The following is an 18,620-nucleotide window of genomic DNA, read 5'->3' on the forward strand; positions in this document are numbered from 1 at the left end:
TGGGGTGACATTTGCACATCTCCAGTCTGTGGGTACCTCCCCTGAGTCCAAGGAAGCTCTCATAATTATGGCTAAGGGTTTGCTTACTTCCTCTGCTGCCTCCTTTAATATAACTGGATAGATCCCATCCACCCCGGGTGCCTTTCTTGTGTTTATCTTCAACAATTTCTCCTCCACTTTACTCTCAGTTATTACAAGATTCTCTAGCTTACTGCTAGAGTTGAATACACCTCTGGCATTCTCCTCGCTAAATAACTCCTCATGTGTGAATGTCGATGCAAAATATTCATTTAGTTTGTTAGCTACCTGAGCAGGATCATCAACAGTTGACCTATCGATATCAAGTGGACCAATCTGATTCATCCCCTTCCTTCTAGAGTTTACATATGTAAAGAACTCTTTGCTATTTTTCTTTGCATCCCTTGCCAATGATTTCTCGTAATCTGCCTTCGCCTGCCTAACCTCCTTTGTAACTTGGTTACAGATCAACTTGTATCTATCATAGGCTTCTGTGTCATGTGTTAATTTGTATGTATCCCATGCATGTTTCTTCTCTGCCATATGCCTCATCAGTTCATCTGACATCCATTTAGGCCTAAACCTTGAACAATATTTCTTAGTTGGTATGTAAAGCCTAGTAGCTTCCAAGATAAGTTCTTTGAATACTTCCCATTTTGCATTTGCTGTTGGTAACATCATCAGTTGGTCCCACTGTATAGAATTTAAATACTGTCTCAGTCCATCGTAGTCGCCTTTACGAAAGCAATAACCCTTCCCTTTACCCCTAATGGTAGTTACCTCTTTGAGTAAATCCCACTTCAGCACACTGTGATCACTGCCACCTAGTGGTTTATTTATCTGCAGATTCTTAATGCATGAAGAATCACTGCTGATAATCAAATCAAGAGTATTCCTCCCTCTAATTGCTTCCCGAACATGCTGATGTAGAAAACAATCATCCAGTAAATCCACAAAAGCCTTGCTAGTGTGTGAGTGACCAGCCCCCAAATTCCAGTCAATATAACTGGGAAATTAAAATCTCCCATTATAAGACTCTCTGATTTACTGGCCCACTCTATTTCCCTGTACAGTTTCTTATTATACTCATCAGAGTCATTAGGCCTATAGCATACTCCTACTCTCAATTTTGATCTCCCAATGCTTATGTCACACCAAACTGACTCGACACTGCACTGTCCAGCGATGTCCACTGGCTTCACTTCCTTGGATTTTATGTATTTCTTAACTAATAGCATAACCCCTCCTCCCTTCCTGTCCAGTCTATCCTTTCTGTAGACGTTGTACTCCCCAAATTCCAGTTCTGCATTCCTTATATCTGTGTGACACCATGTCTCTGATATCCCAACAATATCTGCCTTTGATGTTTTGAGCAATACCTCAAATTCATCAAATTTATTTACTAAACTCCTAGCATTGGTGTACACGCAAGTATACATGCACCTATTTCTATCAGGAGATAGGTACCAGGAGATAAGGTACTATGGAAGGTGGAATGTCAACGTGATGTCAACAGGAGGGACTGTAAAGTATAAGGATCTGCAAGAAAATCAAAGAAATATAAATTTGACCCATCGTATATCAGTTTTTAAAATGAGAGGTGAGTGTTTTGTGGACTTTTTAACACAGTGCCCTTTTTAATAGTGATTTTAATATGTTTTTAAATAAAATAGTCTGGTGAAAGGAGCATTTTGTTATAATTTCAGTACACAAATTTTGCCAAAGTTAATAACAATCTATGAAAAATCAAATTTTTTATTTCATGATTTTTGAGAAATTTTACTTGATAGAAACAAACTGGAGTCATTTTTGAAATCAGCATTATAAAATGATTTAGAAACACTTTTCTGAGAAAATGTCAGTGAATTTTTTTCAACAATGCAGAGTGGTATTAGTTGTGCCTTAGTTGTTTGTTTGGCTGCTGTGCTGGGAGATCTCCTGTAGCCATAATGTCATAACCATCAATATTTTATGTGAATGAATTAAGTAAGTGTGCATGATAGATTAAATTGTTTTATTGAAAATATTGCAAATAACATTGGATTACACCTCAGTAGAAAATAAAACATCACTTAGATAATTTGCTGTTTTATTATTGTTTCTTGTTGTCTGGTTTGCTGGGTTGGGTAGGATAATATATAGCCATAGTTAAAAGTTGAATGCAATTTTTATAAAGACTATTATATATCTAATTCTAAAAATGTAATAATATTAATATAACCAATCTAGTGAAATGATTTTCCAATTAATTAGCTTCAGTTTTTCCTTTTCAGTTTTGACATTGGGGATATATAATTACTCTTGGTTGCTTCTGCCTTGTAGCAGAAGTTGAAGGATGAAGGCTGCTGTTTGCCCTTTGTGATGTGTGGTGGAGGAGATGTTTTCTTTAAACAGGGACAGCCACTTTTGGGTGGGTGGTGATCCTATTGATGTTTCAGTTACATACATATATTGTATTCCTGTGTATGTTTCAAATCAGTTATTGAAAGATATTTGGTAATTAAACTCATCACTGATATTCTTAAGTTTCAAAGCACTGACTTGAAAAAATTATAATGGCCAGAAGATATGAACAGTAGTTGCAAAAAAAAAAAAAGACTGTGTAACAGTAGTTATCTATTATACAGGAATTTTTTTTATTTTTTTTATTCTTGTTTTACTGGCTGAAACTGTTCAAATTTTTGATGAGAATGCAAAATGCAAAATAGTAATGCTATTAAGAGGAGATTATTCATTGTCAACCTTGAATAAGTCTTGAGATGGCAAAGGCTCAAATAGGTTGTTGTTATTTGGTTTTTTAGGAACATTAGAAACTAAGGCCATATCGCTCCAGGGATATGTGGTGGTCATTCCCTGACCTTTCTGCATCCTCCGTATTTGGTGGTCACAGGCTCAAACCACGGTCTAATCAAGAAGCGTGTGCTACGCACTGCTGCTCCTGCCCACCTGGCTCAAATAGGACCCTTCCTCTATGTGTAAAACATATAAAACTATTACATCTATTAGGGTAGATGACAAAGAGCACCCTTCACTGCTTGTTAGTAATACTATTTATTTTTTTTTGCTGGGGAATTATGCAGGAATTTAGGCATGCCCATTGGAGACAGTTCATAAATATAAGATAAATTCTAGGAATAACTGCATTAAAATGACAGATCAAATGTTTCATAAACTCAAAATCATGGTTTACTTTGTCAGTTCTAAAATATTTATTTATATATATATATATTTATATATATTTAGAATGTGGAGGATGTAAGGAAGAACTTAAGGAAGGTCAAGCTCTTATTGCTTTAGATAAACAATGGCATATTTGGTGTTTTAAATGTGCAACTTGTGGAGCTGTATTGCATGGAGAATATATGGGCAAGTAAGTATAAAAGAATTTCTTAAAATTACTTAAAATAATTTCAAAGTGGAACATTAATAATTGGATGAAAATATATGAATTAAGTAAAGTAAGCAGACTCTGTATATCTAAGACATATGAGAATTATAAACCCATGAAGACCAGCATAGGGTATAACTTACACCCTTTGCTGGGAAAATATATTTTGTATATATAGAAAAAATGCTAATTGCCTTTATAGTAATTGTATATACAGCCACTCTCCGATTAATGGAAGGTTTGTGTTCCACGGAATACTCCGTAAGTCGAATTTTACGTAAGTTGGAATTTTCCTAAATAAGCATTTAGGGAAATTCCCCACTCACAGCTATGCACGCTGAATTTGATAGAAGCAAAAAAGAAATGTTCGATAAACTTGTAAATAGAATTATTCAATTTTTTTATCTCATGCACAGGAAAAATTACAAAAGTGTACAAAATTTCAAAATTACAAATAGAGTCAGCAAGTTTTACCTTTCGAGCATCGTTGTCAGAATTCACTCTGCAGCTGATAAGCTGTTGTTGTTGTTGTTATTTGGTTTTTAGGAGCATTATCAACTAAGGCCATATTGCTCCGGGGATATGCGGTCGTCATTCCCTGACCTTTACGCATCCTCTGTATTTGGTGGTCATGGGCTTGAACCCCGGTCTAATCAAGAAGCGTGTGCTACGCACTGCCGCTACTGCCCACCTGGCTACAGAGGCGCCTTACTGATAAGCATGCTGCTGCCAAAGTTGAGGGCTGTGGAGATTTAGAAGTGGTTTTTTCCAACACATCACAAAATTTCTCTGCAGCTGCAGAATCGGCACTGGCAACTTCACCACATACTTTAATATTTTGGAAACCAGCGTGATGCTTGAACCTTTTAAACCACCTGTTGCTTGCCACGAACTTGGCTTGGGGTTTGCTGTACATATCATAAATACTTCTTGCTTGCATGGCCGTTAGAGTCAGGGGCACTTGATTCTGAATCTGATTTTCTATCCTTATTATTAATAGCTTTTCTATCTTCAATATAGTACCTGAATGCTGTTTTGTGATCACTGTTGGGGCCGACTGGCCCTGGTATGAAATACGTTGATCCTTTAACATGTTCTTTTATACGTGCACTGTCCCTTAAAATAGTGTTTGCTGCTGAAGCAGCCAGACCTAATTCCATGCAATAGATGGCAAACTTTGTCCTGCTTTGTACTTCTTAATTAATTATCTTCATTTCTAAATCAATTTTGTTTTGTTTGTTTTTGTTTCTTAGCACTGCCAGCATTTGCACTTTCTGTTGGTCCCTTTCCCGTCATCATTATAATAAGTAAATAGGAAAAAATATTAATTAGTGCTTTTCAGAAAAATTCTAAATGATGGGCAAGTAGCAATCTACTTCATTTACAGCTCCATTTAACTTCTACAACTGTAGACGCAGTTCTGTACAGAATATCCTATAAGTAAGTTTACATTCTATGCCTTGACTCGTGGACCTTTTCTTGAACAGGTTTACTGTGCTTCTTGCTCTTATTTGCTGCAAGTAACAGGAGCTGCTTGCAGGAGTGAAGAAGAAATGAAGCTTGGAGTTTCTGATTTCTTGTAGTAGTGAAACACCAAACTTTCTTCCTATTAGAGTTTGATTGTTTTTTAGATTTTTTTCAGAAAAGGTTGCATGTGTGTTGCTTTCTCTTATTTTAAAGTTATTGCTTTAAGAAAGTGGGTAGGGAAATGGCACTTCAATTACCAAAAAGCCATATGTTATGATTTTTTTAATGAATAATTATAACTGTGAAGAGGACAATTTATTTTTACAATATAGTGATGTCAGTGACAAAAAAAAAAAAAAATTCAGATTATAACATGAGCTGTCTTAGTAACAGCATTTCCACTTTCGGAGAATATACAAGGTCTGATCAAAAAATACTGAGATTTTATTTTTCATGAAAAAAAGAAAAGAAAAAAATGATAGTTCTCCCTATGTAAGTGTTTCAATATTTCTATCACTTCTGGAAGTTGCTGGACATTTTCAACATAATCCCCATGCCCAATTCTATAGCACTCCTGCTTAAATCTTTATCCTTTCAACTTTGCTTTGAGTTGAGTTTTAAGCAGGAGTGCTATAGACATTAGAAAATGCATCATATTTCATAGGATTGGCCATGGGGATCAGAAGAAAAGAGAATTAAAAGTGGGAGAGCAATATAAACAGGAGTATATATATTTACATACACCGATGAGCCAAAACATTATGACCACCTACCTAATATGATGTTGGTCCTCCACGTGCAGCCAAAACAGATCGTGCCCGGTGAGGCATGGACACTACAAGATTTCTAAATGTGTCTTGTGGTATCTGGTACCAACACGTAACCAGCAAATCCTTTAACTCCTGTAAGGTCCGTGGTTGAGATGCTGCAGATTGGAGTTGCTGTTCCAACACAAACCACAGATGCTTAATGGGATTTATGTCTGGGGAATTTGGAAGCCAGGGCAATACCTAGAAGTCTTCTTCATGTTCCGCAAACCAGTCTGGAACAATCCGAGCGGTGTGGCATGGCACATTATCCTGCTGAAAGATGGCACTGCCAGAGGGGAAGACTGTTGCCACAAAAGGGTATACCTGGTCAGCAATGATGTTTAGGTTTTTTTTTTTTTTTTGTGTGTATGTGGCCTGTTTGTAGCTGCTCCAGAACCTGTGTCCATCTCCGCAAATTGTCTCTGTCTTGACTACAGAATCTGTGTAATCAGGGCCTGAAATGTGAGCAGCCAACACCTGAGCAACTGCCGCCTGATGCCAGTCCCAAGGCACATGGAGCTGGACATAATCTACTATCTGCACCTCAGTAGTGTGCTTAAATCCCACATCCACTGGAGGTAGTGCAATACTAGTGGATGCCAGCAATCCCATTCTCAGGATGCTGAGTCCTGAGTACCAGCAGAAAGGAAAAAAAAATAATAATAAAATAAAATAATAAAATAATAAAAAAAATAAAAATAAATTAATAATAATAAATAAATAAAATAATAATAATAATAAAAAAAAAACACCAGTGGTTGACATCTCTGAACAACCTCAGAGATCAAAAGAATTCAAGTCCAGGATGACTGGTAGGTGATACGGGGAAACAGCTCAGCTGTTCTAGGGTTCTCAGACTTGCTGGTCATAATGTTTTGGCTCATCGGGGTATATTTTTATGTTAATGAATAAGCCTTTATTCCTCATTTTGGAACACTTGGCTGAAGTATGAGTAATGAAATTCATTAAAGACTAACAAAAATTAGAAAAAAAAAAAAGAAACAATGATTAATTATAATTAGTCTTAATCCACAACAAATTTCACATTTTTCTTCTACATATGCCATAATCTCTGTTGTCACAAGTATTATGGAAAGAAGTATAGAAACTAGAGTAAGTATGAAAACTGAGTTGATTTTAATTTTTATTTCTAAACATGTGGAATTTTCCCATCATGAGTATCAGAAATTTGATTAAAAACAGTGGGCAAAGTCAGGCCCACGATATCCTGAAAGCAGTGACTACAGCCAGCAGCCCTGAATGTGATGAAGTCTCATTAACTCTTTGTGCTATTTTTAAAGTGATTCTCAGAGGCAGGGCCATGCCAAGCTATACAGTCGCCCTGGTGCAAACTTCTTATTGCTGTCATTTTTCTTATATCAATTTTTTTTCTTCGGAATTTAAAAAAATATATTTCCAAAATAATATGTAATTTTATTTTTTAAACGCAAAATAACATACAGGGTGATTCACTACCAGTGCGACAAACTTGCAGGAGGTGTAGGGGGCACAAAGACAAATTGGAATCACATAGCATTGCAGGGTCCAAAATGCCTTCGTCATGCGGTAGAGGACGTTGAACGGGAGGTCGCGTGAACAGCGATCCCGCTGGAAGTCAGCATTTGCAAACCGTTTCTGTTGAAGAAACCAAGTAGCAAAAGTCCTCCGGAGTGGATAATCGGCAGGCTCCAATGTGATTGGACACGTTGCAGATGGTGTGAACTCATTTGGTTTGTTGACAGTATCCTCCATACAGTGGATTGGGAAATACCCAATCGTTGGCCTATCGCTCGAGTACTTCTACTCGGATTGCCTTCTGCAAGACGTAGGACATTCTCCTCATTGTCTGGTGTCCTCATCATTTGCTCTCGATTCATGGTATGTCTCATGAAAGAACCAGTTTCACGTAACCTTCTGTGCACACGTGCTAAAATCATATGATGATGAGCACGCCTGTGCGGGAAACGTTCCTGGTACAAGCGCAGAGCGGCATGCCCGTTACAGTCCGCAGCTCCATACGTGAGGTGCATGTCGGCCAGTTCAACGTTTGAATACTCGTGCATCCTACTGCCTCGGGAACCGGTTCGCAAAAGCTGACTTCCAGCGGGATCGCTGTTCACACGACCTCCCATTCAACGTCCTCTACCGCATGACGAAGGTATTTCGGACTCTGCAATGCTATGTGATTCCAATTCGTCTTTGTGCCCCCTACACCTCCTGCAAGTTTGTCGCACTGGTAGTGAATCACCCTGTACAGTCAGTCCTCACATAACACATGTTTACACTACACAAATTCGATCATACACGATTTATAAATAGGGGAACGATATCTTATATAACATGAACCGAATTCGCTTATGCACGATTTGCCTTTGTGTTGGCAGTCGAATGCAGAATCACCCCGACCGAACGCAACACGATAGGAATGAAGAGAAGATTCTGAAAATGTATTTGTTTTTTATATCAGTGAAGGGGAAACACATTTCACCATAATAACGTAAAAATCAACACAATTCCAGCTATCGGTATAATCGCAAATGCAATTAGATCGAGTTTACTACCAGTTTATAACAGATTCCACTAGCAGAAACACAACTGGAAATTGTTTTTATTGTTTTATGGTAGTAACCCCTAGAAATGTGCTTTAGTAAAATGTGAGATGTTAATAGTGTATCTCTGCCTTTACGGTGTTGTTTATTCAGTTGCTACCCGCGCGCAGCTTTGTTTATGTGTATCAAGCGTGCCTCCTCGTTTTGTAATTGTGCTTTATTCCCTAAAATTTAGTAAAATACTTAATTAAAAGGCGTGAAAAGGAAGCATCCCGGTGAAGACACTGCAGATTCACAGAGAAAAAGAAAAGCAATATCGATAAACAGAGGCGGACTTGGTCAAAAATTCTTACCCGGGAAAATTTATAGTGGCCTCATACTATGGTTTATGGCCAAAATCACACCGGCCTCTGGCCCACCGGGGTTTCCCCGGTAAGGCTTATGGCCAGTCCGCCTCTGTCGATAAAGAAAAAATATGAAATTGTGAAAAGCTTTGAGCGAAATGAAAGACCATGTGATATTGCACGTGCTACAGGCCTAAATGAGGCAATGCCGAGAATTAGAAAGAATGCAGAGAAAATGAAAACAACTTTCATAGCAGGAACAACTCAAAAGTGTAATTAAAATCCATTAGATTAAGACAAAGAATTGGAAGAGATGGAACGGCTGTCATCTGTTTGGATAGAAAATCAAACAAAAATAAGTTTGTTTACGATAGAAGTAAAAGCATTAGCAATATTTTATTACGTAATATCGTAATAAAATACGTAAGTATTTTATTACGATTATTTATTGTGTTTGATAATGTTTTGGTTACAAATGTGTGTTCAATCTTGGGTGGCCGGCACCTAACCCTATTTTCCCCATAGGGCCTGTTGTTTATATTGCACGATTTTGCATTGCACGAGGGTTTCTAGGAACACAACTATCGTGCTATACGAGGACTGACTGTATATTATGATACATGAAGTAAATATATTAAAAACAAAATAAAGAAACAAAAATACATTTATTTTATTTTGTCTGCAGACAATAAAATCAAACTATATATAAACTTAAAATAAAAATTTAAATAATAAAAATAATAATTATAAAACAATAACAAAATATTATATAAATTTAGCTTGTCTTGCTTTGGCTGTAGCAAAATCAGTCATAATATTTTTTATATCTAAATAATCACAAATATCACTTTCTATAAATGTTATTGCCAAATAATTTAATCTTTGTTGATGCATTGATGAATGGAGGTAATTTTTTATTAATTTTAATTTTGAAAAAGAGCGGTCACCACTAGCTACTGATATGGGCATTGTTAACATTATTCTTAATGAAATTAATATATTAGGAAGTAGAGTGGTTAAATTATTTTTGAATATAAAACTTAAAACTTTTGGTGGAGTCTGGTTCATAGACATAAAATTTTGAAAAATTTGTATTTCATTTGCAAGATAAACAGCAACAATATCTTTTGAACATTCCTCATTGGTGGCATCTGATAACTAATTCTAAATCTGAACAATATTTTAAAATTTCATCTTTGACATTTTACTTAGCTCGCTAAAACATTGTAAAAAATTAAAATTGTTATTATAAACCTCGAGCTGTTTAAAACATTCATCTGTTGCATTTATTGTATTATCTAAAATTGCAAAAAAGAAGTTTATTTTAAAATTATCTTTTGGTGTTGGCACAAATCCAGATTCATAATCAAATAATTTTTTATGTTTCCTTCCTATTAAGTTTTCTTTTGGAAAATCAGTGTCAATTTATAATGAGTTAGCAATTTTTGCTACATTTTCAAGTTCATGTGTGAATTCACACATGAACTTGAAAATAAAGTTTATAATCGTTTCCTTTAATTTTTTTAAATGTGTTAGCGATGGTAATATATCCGATCGTGTATTTTGTAATAAATTGCTTACAAAATTTACATCATATAAAATGTCAAATCAAATTATTTGACAAAAGAATTTAAAAGACCTAATTTTATTTGACAGTGACTGAGACTGAAGTTTTGTTTTTAAATTGAATTTATTATTACAATCGAAATATATTTCATAAAGAGCATCATATAATATTTTGTTTTAGATTGTATACTAGAGGTTTTATAGCATCAATTAAACTTTCACAACGCGTGTCTGACAAAGGTTTCAGCGAAGGATTTGAAACTTTATTTTTTAATATTGCCCACCATTTAGTATAGAAAAAAAATATATATATATAAAATTCCTGTTTAATTCCAATAAATCATCAGTTGTCTCAAAAGATATATTTTTTCTGCATCATTCACCACTAAATTCAAAGTATGTGCAGTGCAAGGCATGAAAAATGCTTGGGGGTTTATATCTAAAATTTTTCCTGAAGGCATGAAATGTTTTCAGGAAATATGAAAGAAAAGTTTTCTTTCATATTTCCTAAAATGGGTTTCAGGCAAGTCTACGACAATGGGTTTTTGGCCTGTTTTCGTAGATTTGCCCATGCATATTTTGAATATTAATGTTATATTTTTCCAAAAATTCGAAAATGAATATAGTAAGTCCTCTACCGGTCATATTTTCAATTTTACAGAAACCTAAAAAAAGTTCCCTAATTTCAATTTTTTGTGTTTCATAATTATTAATTACAAATCCTAAAATAATTGTCAATTGTTCAGGACCGGCATCAGGTGTACAGTTTAAAATCAAAGAATAATATTTAGCTTCCTGTAACTTATCTAAAATTTTTGTATTTATACTGTTTCCTATTATATTTAAAATATCATTTTGAATTTTGTCTCCTAAATAATGTGCCATGTGAAGTTTATCAATCTGAATACGTTGGATGTGTTCTGATAAAGTGGAATCAAATTTGGCAATCATTTGTATTAATTGCAAAAAGTTTCCGTTATTGTTATCGAATAATTTTATTCGATTATTACAATCGAAATATATTTCATAAAGAGCATCATATAATATTTTGTTTTAGATTGTATACTAGAGGTTTTATAGCATCAATTAAACTTTCACAACGCGTGTCTGACAAAGGTTTCAGCGAAGGATTTGAAACTTTATTTTTTAATATTGCCCACCATTTAGTATAGAAAAAAAATATATATATATAAAATTCCTGTTTAATTCCAATAAATCATCAGTTGTCTCAAAAGATATATTTTTTCTGCATCATTCACCACTAAATTCAAAGTATGTGCAGTGCAAGGTATGAAAAATGCTTGGGGGTTTATATCTAAAATTTTTCCTGAAGGCATGAAATGTTTTCAGGAAATATGAAAGAAAAGTTTTCTTTCATATTTCCTAAAATGGGTTTCAGGCAAGTCTACGACAATGGGTTTTTGGCCTGTTTTCGTAGATTTGCCCATGCATATTTTGAATATTAATGTTATATTTTTCCAAAAATTCGAAAATGAATATAGTAAGTCCTCTACCGGTCATATTTTCAATTTTACAGAAACCTAAAAAAAGTTCCCTAATTTCAATTTTTTGTGTTTCATAATTATTAATTACAAATCCTAAAATAATTGTCAATTGTTCAGGACCGGCATCAGGTGTACAGTTTAAAATCAAAGAATAATATTTAGCTTCCTGTAACTTATCTAAAATTTTTGTATTTATACTGTTTCCTATTATATTTAAAATATCATTTTGAATTTTGTCTCCTAAATAATGTGCCATGTGAAGTTTATCAATCTGAATACGTTGGATGTGTTCTGATAAAGTGGAATCAAATTTGGCAATCATTTGTATTAATTGCAAAAAGTTTCCGTTATTGTTATCGAATAATTTTGAATTAGTACCCCTAAAGCCAAATATCGATTGCAAAGAACAATTCTCTTTAATACTGATTGCCACCTTATTTTTTCTTGATTTATCAGACTTTGATGATGTGCATCCACTGTATTTTGTAATTCTAAGTTTTTATGCAAATTAATTTGCTAGTGCATTCAGCATACATATTGCTTGTTTTAGTGAATATTCAAATGTCTTGTTAAATGTTGGCAATCATTTAATACACTGCTTACAAGTGGAACTGAAACAGTACTATTTAAAAATAATTTACAGTTATAACAAAAGACACCATTTTGTGAAATCAAATACAGTAACTAATTACGCAAAAGTGATTCACCGTTTTGTAATTTTTTAGTGTAATATTCAAGAGAAAAGTTTCTTCTATTATTATCTTTATCTTTTGGAAAATCAATTTTTTTTTAATTGTTCTGGTTTGTTTTCAACTAACATCATTCTTATTTTATTATTTAAAATTTGTGGCCATTTCCCTGGATCACTAAGTGAAATTAGTTGATCTTGTATACCACTATTGTGATCTTCATTTTCCTCTTCATCCAAATTTGCTTCACTTGCGCCCAGTGTTTCTTGCTGAATTGGAATGTGGACAGGTGATAATCCACGTGTTTCAGTTCCTTCATCAACTACTAGTAAAGCTAGAGGAAATCGAAGTTGATGGGCCTGGCTGTGGCTGGATGTCCCGAAACCTGGCAATTGAAGTTGATGCTTTTAATTTTTTTCTTTTTCTGTATTTATAACCAGGGAGTTGTTTCCTTCCATCAAACATCTGAGAAATATTGAAAAAAAAAAAACAAAAAGGTTTAAATTTAAAATTCATTATTTGTTAATATAAAATATGACAAAACACATTCTTCGATACATTGAACTGTTAGTCTCCTTAGTCTTTGCTGCCTCTTGTAGTGTTTACAGAATATTGGCCTTTACCGCCTCGTAGTCTCTGCCACCCCTTAGTCATTGCCTCCCTGGTGTAGTACACCACTTGCACTACCAGGTTGGTGCAGCTCTGTTCAGAGGTCTTCCATGATGGTATAGTGGTTTGCCATTTGGCATTCGTTTGAAGTGGTCTGAATGTGAACCCTATAGGTTAGGTGACCATATTTTCTTGGAGAAAATAAAGGACAAACCTGAAAAAATAAAGGGAAAATTTTTCATAAGGATAAAACAATAATAAAAAAAAAATAATAGTTTATTTTTATTACTTTGTTTTGCAAAGGAAAGTTCAAGAGAAAAACTAAGAAAAACTTTACCAAAATATTTAACAAAACACATATTCTATTAAAAATATCTAACATCAAATAATATATGTTTATTTATTTAAGAAAGACAACTCAATTTTCATATTTTTTGCATGAATGTCCTTTTTTTAAAATATTATGCTTATCTTTTAAAAAGTTATAAAACTGTATACAACTCATATCAAAATTGCATTTAATAAAAATGGATGCTTCCACTGTTTCAACTTTTAGTTATGTTTTTTCGCTGGTCCACATATTGTTTATTACTATAAATATTCTCTCAGTAGGAGCATTTGATCCCAGGGGACATAGGCAAAATTCTATGATTTTTAAAATATTTTTAAAAGATATTTGTTTATCAATAAAATATCTAAATATTTCAACCCATTTATGATGGCAAAAAAAGAAAAAAAAACCCTATTATTTTTAGGCCACCCAAATAATTAAATTCATCTGCCGTGTGGTGTGTCTTATGTCTGTTAATTGCATGTGGTCTATGGTTGATTTTTCTGTTTTGCTAGACGAAAAACTTTTTCGTCTAGCAAAACAGAAAAACAGTTTTAGCAAAACAGTTTTTCGTCTAGCAAATTTCAAATTTGCTAGACGAAAAACTTTTTCGTCTAGCAAACTTTTCTATCTACACCTGAGACCGACTTTCTCAGCCACGGAGCATTTATGATGGCAGGTCATTTCCTCATTTTGTTATCACTCATCGAGTTTTTCCTTAGTAACATAATTTTTAACACAACAAACTTCATTGAATAACTCGCCATTGTCAGTATTTAGTTTTCTTTTATTCAACATAAAAGAAACGTTCTCCTTAATCTTTGTCTACAATTGAATTTCTCACAAAAGGATCCATTCAAATACTTCCATTTCTAGGAAGGCACTGTCCCATTGATTCAAATAGCCAATCCAGGTTTGGTAAAATCATTGAACTTATCCCTTAAATAGTTTTACATCAACGTTGTTTTGTTTTTCTTCTAATTCTGAAATGATTTTCGTAATATTCAGTTGATGATGTTTTCGTTCTTGATGATCTTGATGCTTTCATTCACTCAAATTTAATTTCAATTTCATTTAAATTAAATGAAAAATTAATTTAAAAAATTGGATATTGAGATTTAATTTTAAAAATTGAATCTTGAGATTTAATTTTTAGAATATGTTTATGAAAAGTTGAAGCTTGACTGTGAATGAAAAATAATCATGATTCAGCTGATGGATCATTAAAAAAGTTTTTGAGAACTGTGGAACATCTTTCTTGTTCCAAAAAATACAATTTTAGTGACTAAAAAAGTTGCAGAATCCTTTCTAAAGCCAGTAGAAGAGTCAACCAGCTAGTTTTGCTGTAACCTAGTAGTTTTTTATACTGAACATGTATACTATCACATATTTCCTTAAATTTTTCAATTCTAATTGTGTAGATGTAAAAGTATGAATAAATTTTCACTAATACAACTTCAATATCAACTGGGAGGCATTCTACACGATACTAATGCAGTTGTTGCATATGTTGCTGGCTAAAGTGACATCAATCAACTTATTGCTGAAAGTTTTTTGAATTTTATGGAAAATGTTGTTTTCGCCTTTTCTTTGGGCACCACCAAAATTACAATTGGTATTGTCCACACATAAAGCAATTAATTTTTCAGTAGTTTCATATCTGTCCAGCGATTTGTTGATGCAAGCTATTATTATGTCAGAATTTTCACATGGTAGTTGCTTTACATACAAAACCTTAACTTTAAATACCTTACAAGAATCGAGCACAACTTTATATTACATTGATTAGAAGAGTCTGAATAGGTAACATAATGTACTTTAGATAAATCAGCTTTGACTAAAGTAACAGAGTGTGGATTGAAAACATTTCGAACAATAACTTCCACTTTTGTCCTACCACAAGAGTACTTTTCATCAAAACACTTTTTGATTAATTATTTTTAAGTGCACTCATTTGAACAAAACGAATGTTTATATTGCACTGAGTGATAACACCAAGTTGCTTCTTTAAGGGCCAAGTGGTTCACTTTGTCATAAAAAGTTTCGTTTCTGAAGAATGAGGTTATCAGTTTACTTGATGAAGCCCTAACGTCAGCTTCTTTGTGTTTTGTTGTCTGTAAATGATGTGTAATTGCTGCTTTGCCACTATTTCCGATACTAAAATAGCTGAACATTTCTCACACCTGACATCATTTTCCGTACTAGCTTTTTTAATGAAAGGAAACTCTTCCTGCAACTTTTCGTTGAAAACACATTTTCTTTTAGATGCTATCGGGCTAAAAAATAAAAATTAATTTAATCAAATCTCATGATAAGAGTATCACATTCCAAAAGAACTTAATTATACATTAACAGCACTATTACCCCCAAATCCTAATTGTTAAAGCCTTGTATGTACTTTTTACAATAGCAAAAGTGGAATAGGTATTTTCAGCAGCAAATAACTAGCGCAAAATTAATGATACTGGTACACTGCGCAAGCCTTTTCCTTGCAAAGCATACTCGCTACATCGGGTCTTCACCAAAACACATGTGTAATACTAAAATACGCTAACACATTTTAAGTGAGCCATGACGTTATAAGAAGCAAGTATTAGAAAAGGATTTTGCTCAAAAATTCGCTCTTGAACATTCATCGTGAATTATGAGTCTGAAAAGAAAACATTAAAAAATTAATAAAAATTATAATAACATCTATAATAGATTACAAACAAATACTTAAGTTTTATATAATAAATATACTTGCCGTAATGAAATTTATTTGAAAATCACTCTGATTAACCAAAATATGCAGTGCAATAAGACAGTGTGGTTCCATTCGTACAATAAAAGTTAAATGACTAAACAAAAATAAAGGACAGAAGTGGGTTTTTGAAAAATAAATAAATCTAAAGGTGGTGCCTCTGTAGCCAGGAGCAGCAGTGCGTAGCGCACGCTTCTTGATTAGACCGGGGTTCGAGCCCATGCGCCACCAAATATGGAGGATGCAGAAAGGTCAAGGTACGACCACCGCATATCCCTGGAGCAATATGGCCTTAGTTGCTAATGCTTCTAAAAAAAAAAAAAAAAAACCAAACCAAAAAACCAATTCTAAAGGTAGCTTCCTTCCTGAAATAAAGGACTGTCCTTTATAATAAAGGATGTATGGTCACCTTACCTATAGAAGACTAAAAGAATTATTAAAGGCTTCTTCAGCCAGAACTGTAGTTACCTAGTCTCAGGAAGAGGAAGTAGGGTTTCTCCCCTTTGAGTTATTTAGGGGTTTTCATCTATGCAATATGTAGATTGGCCTGTGAAAATGTAATGTAAAACATAATACACTTTTAGTTACTCTAAGATGCAGTTCTTACTCACTTTTAAAAGCTTTTCTTCCATTTACATTAATAAAAAGTAGAAAAACAGAAAACATTTTTTTTTTTTTCACAGAATTTTTTAGAAAATGATTATGATTTTCCTTGCAGTATAAAATTCCAAAAAAGTAATGTTAGACAGTTGCTGATTATGTAGTTATAGATACGTTAGACAGTTGCAGATTACGTAGTTATACAGGGTGTCTCAAAAATATTGGTACAAACATTTAGGGGAGGCAGGTAACATCTAGAGGAATGTGAATAGCATAGGAACCCATAACCGGAAACATCACGGGAAAGTAGTAGCAGAGGCACAAGAAGCAGAAATGACACAAGACAGTAATTAGTGGCAAACATTTATTTGACATAATATTAACAATGGAGTACAAGATGGATGCATTTCATGATGTTAAAACAGATGCTCGAAGGTTCCACCATGAGATGCGATGCATGCGTGACACCGACGCAGCATGGATTGGCAGACACAGTCGAACACACCTGGAGTTTCTTTGACAGTAGCAGCAGCGCAGACGAGTCTTGCCACGAGATCCATTTCCGTCTCCACAGGCGATTCATACAGGAAAGATTTGAGGGTCCCCACAGAAAGAAATCAAGGATCGATAAATCAGGTGAGCGTGGGGGCCAGGCAACGGGTCCATCCCAGCCAATCCATCGACGCCCAAAACGCCTGTTCAAATGGTCACGATCATCCCTTTCCTTCTAGAGTTTACATAAGTAAAGAGCTCTTTGCTGTTTTTCTTTGCATCCTTTGCCAAAGATTTCTTGTAATTTCTTGTAATCTGTCTTTGCCTGCCTAACCTCCTTTGTGACTTGATTACAGAAAGGTTATATCTGCCATAGGCTTCTGTGTCACCTGATAATTTATATGTATCCCATACATTTTCTTCTCTGCCATGAGCCTCATTAATTCCTCTGACATCCATTTAGGCCTGGATCTTGAACAGTATTTCTTAGTTGGAATGAAAAGCCTAGTCGCCTCCAAGATTAAGTCGATGAAGGCTTCCCATTTAGAATTCAACGTTGGTAACATCATCAGTTGATCCCACTGTACAGAATTTAAAAACTGTCTGAGACCCCTGTAATCTTTATGAAAGCAAAAGCCATTCCCTTTAGCCTTGATACATCTTTAAGTAATTCATTAAGTTGTTACATCTTGAAGTAATTCATTAAATTGTTACATCTTTAAGTAATTTTTATATCAGTACATTGTGATCACTGTCACCCAGTGATTCCTTTATCTGCAAAATTTTAATGCATGAATAATCACTGCTGATAATCAGATCAAGAGTATTACTCCCTCTGGTTGCCTCTCGAACATGTTGCTGTAGTAAACAGTCATCCAATAAATCCACAAAAGTCTTGCTAGTGTGTGAGTGACCAATCACAAGTTCCAGTCAATATCTGGAAAGTTAAAATTCCCTATTATAAGACATTCTAATTTACTGGCCCACTCTCCTCCTCTGCACAATTGCTCATTATACTCATCAGATTCATTAGGCCTATAACACACACCTGCTCTCATTTTTCCTTTCCCAGTGCTTATTTCACACCAAACAGACTCAACATTGCATTGTCCACCAACATCAATTGGATGCACTTCCTCAGATTTTATGTGTTTCTTAACTAACAGCATAACCCCTCCTCCCTTCCTGTCCTGTCTATCCTTTCTGTACACATTGTACTCCCCAAATTCCAATTCTGCACTGCTTATATCTGTGTGACATCACAACTCTGATATCCCAACAATATCTGTCTTTTATCTTGACTAGCACTTCAACCTCATAAAATTTATTAACTATACTCCTAGCCTTGGTGTACATGCAAGTATACATGCACTTGTTTCTACTCTTAGTTACCCTAACACAGCCCATGTATTTATTTGTTCCACTATGACTCCCAACAGTCCTGGAAATCTCCTTTGCCTTGCTTTCCATGCTGCTGCTCATTCTAATAGAAACAGTGCAAGAATCACTT

The 18,620-nt window shown here is 34.4% G+C and overlaps 1 protein-coding gene across 5 annotated transcripts in view; it reads left to right on the plus strand.

Annotated features, from left to right (window-relative positions):
• LOC150078418 (actin-binding LIM protein 3-like) overlaps positions 1-18,620 on the plus strand; it is a 528,875-nt gene that overhangs the window by 218,590 nt on the left and 291,665 nt on the right. For all 5 annotated transcript variants that reach the window (XR_016547624.1, XM_090384937.1, XM_090384935.1 and 2 more), the window contains exon 5: positions 3,262-3,388. Coding sequence is in view for 4 of the 5 variants with exons in the window: in XM_090384937.1 (XP_090241063.1) it covers positions 3,262-3,388 (127 nt within the window). In the remaining variant the exon portion in view is untranslated. The remainder of the gene's footprint in view (positions 1-3,261; positions 3,389-18,620) is intronic.

Source organism: Mastigoproctus giganteus, chromosome 11, assembly GCF_048544385.1.
Source record: "Mastigoproctus giganteus isolate SK-2022 chromosome 11, ASM4854438v1, whole genome shotgun sequence".
NCBI lineage: Eukaryota > Metazoa > Arthropoda > Arachnida > Uropygi > Thelyphonidae > Mastigoproctus > Mastigoproctus giganteus.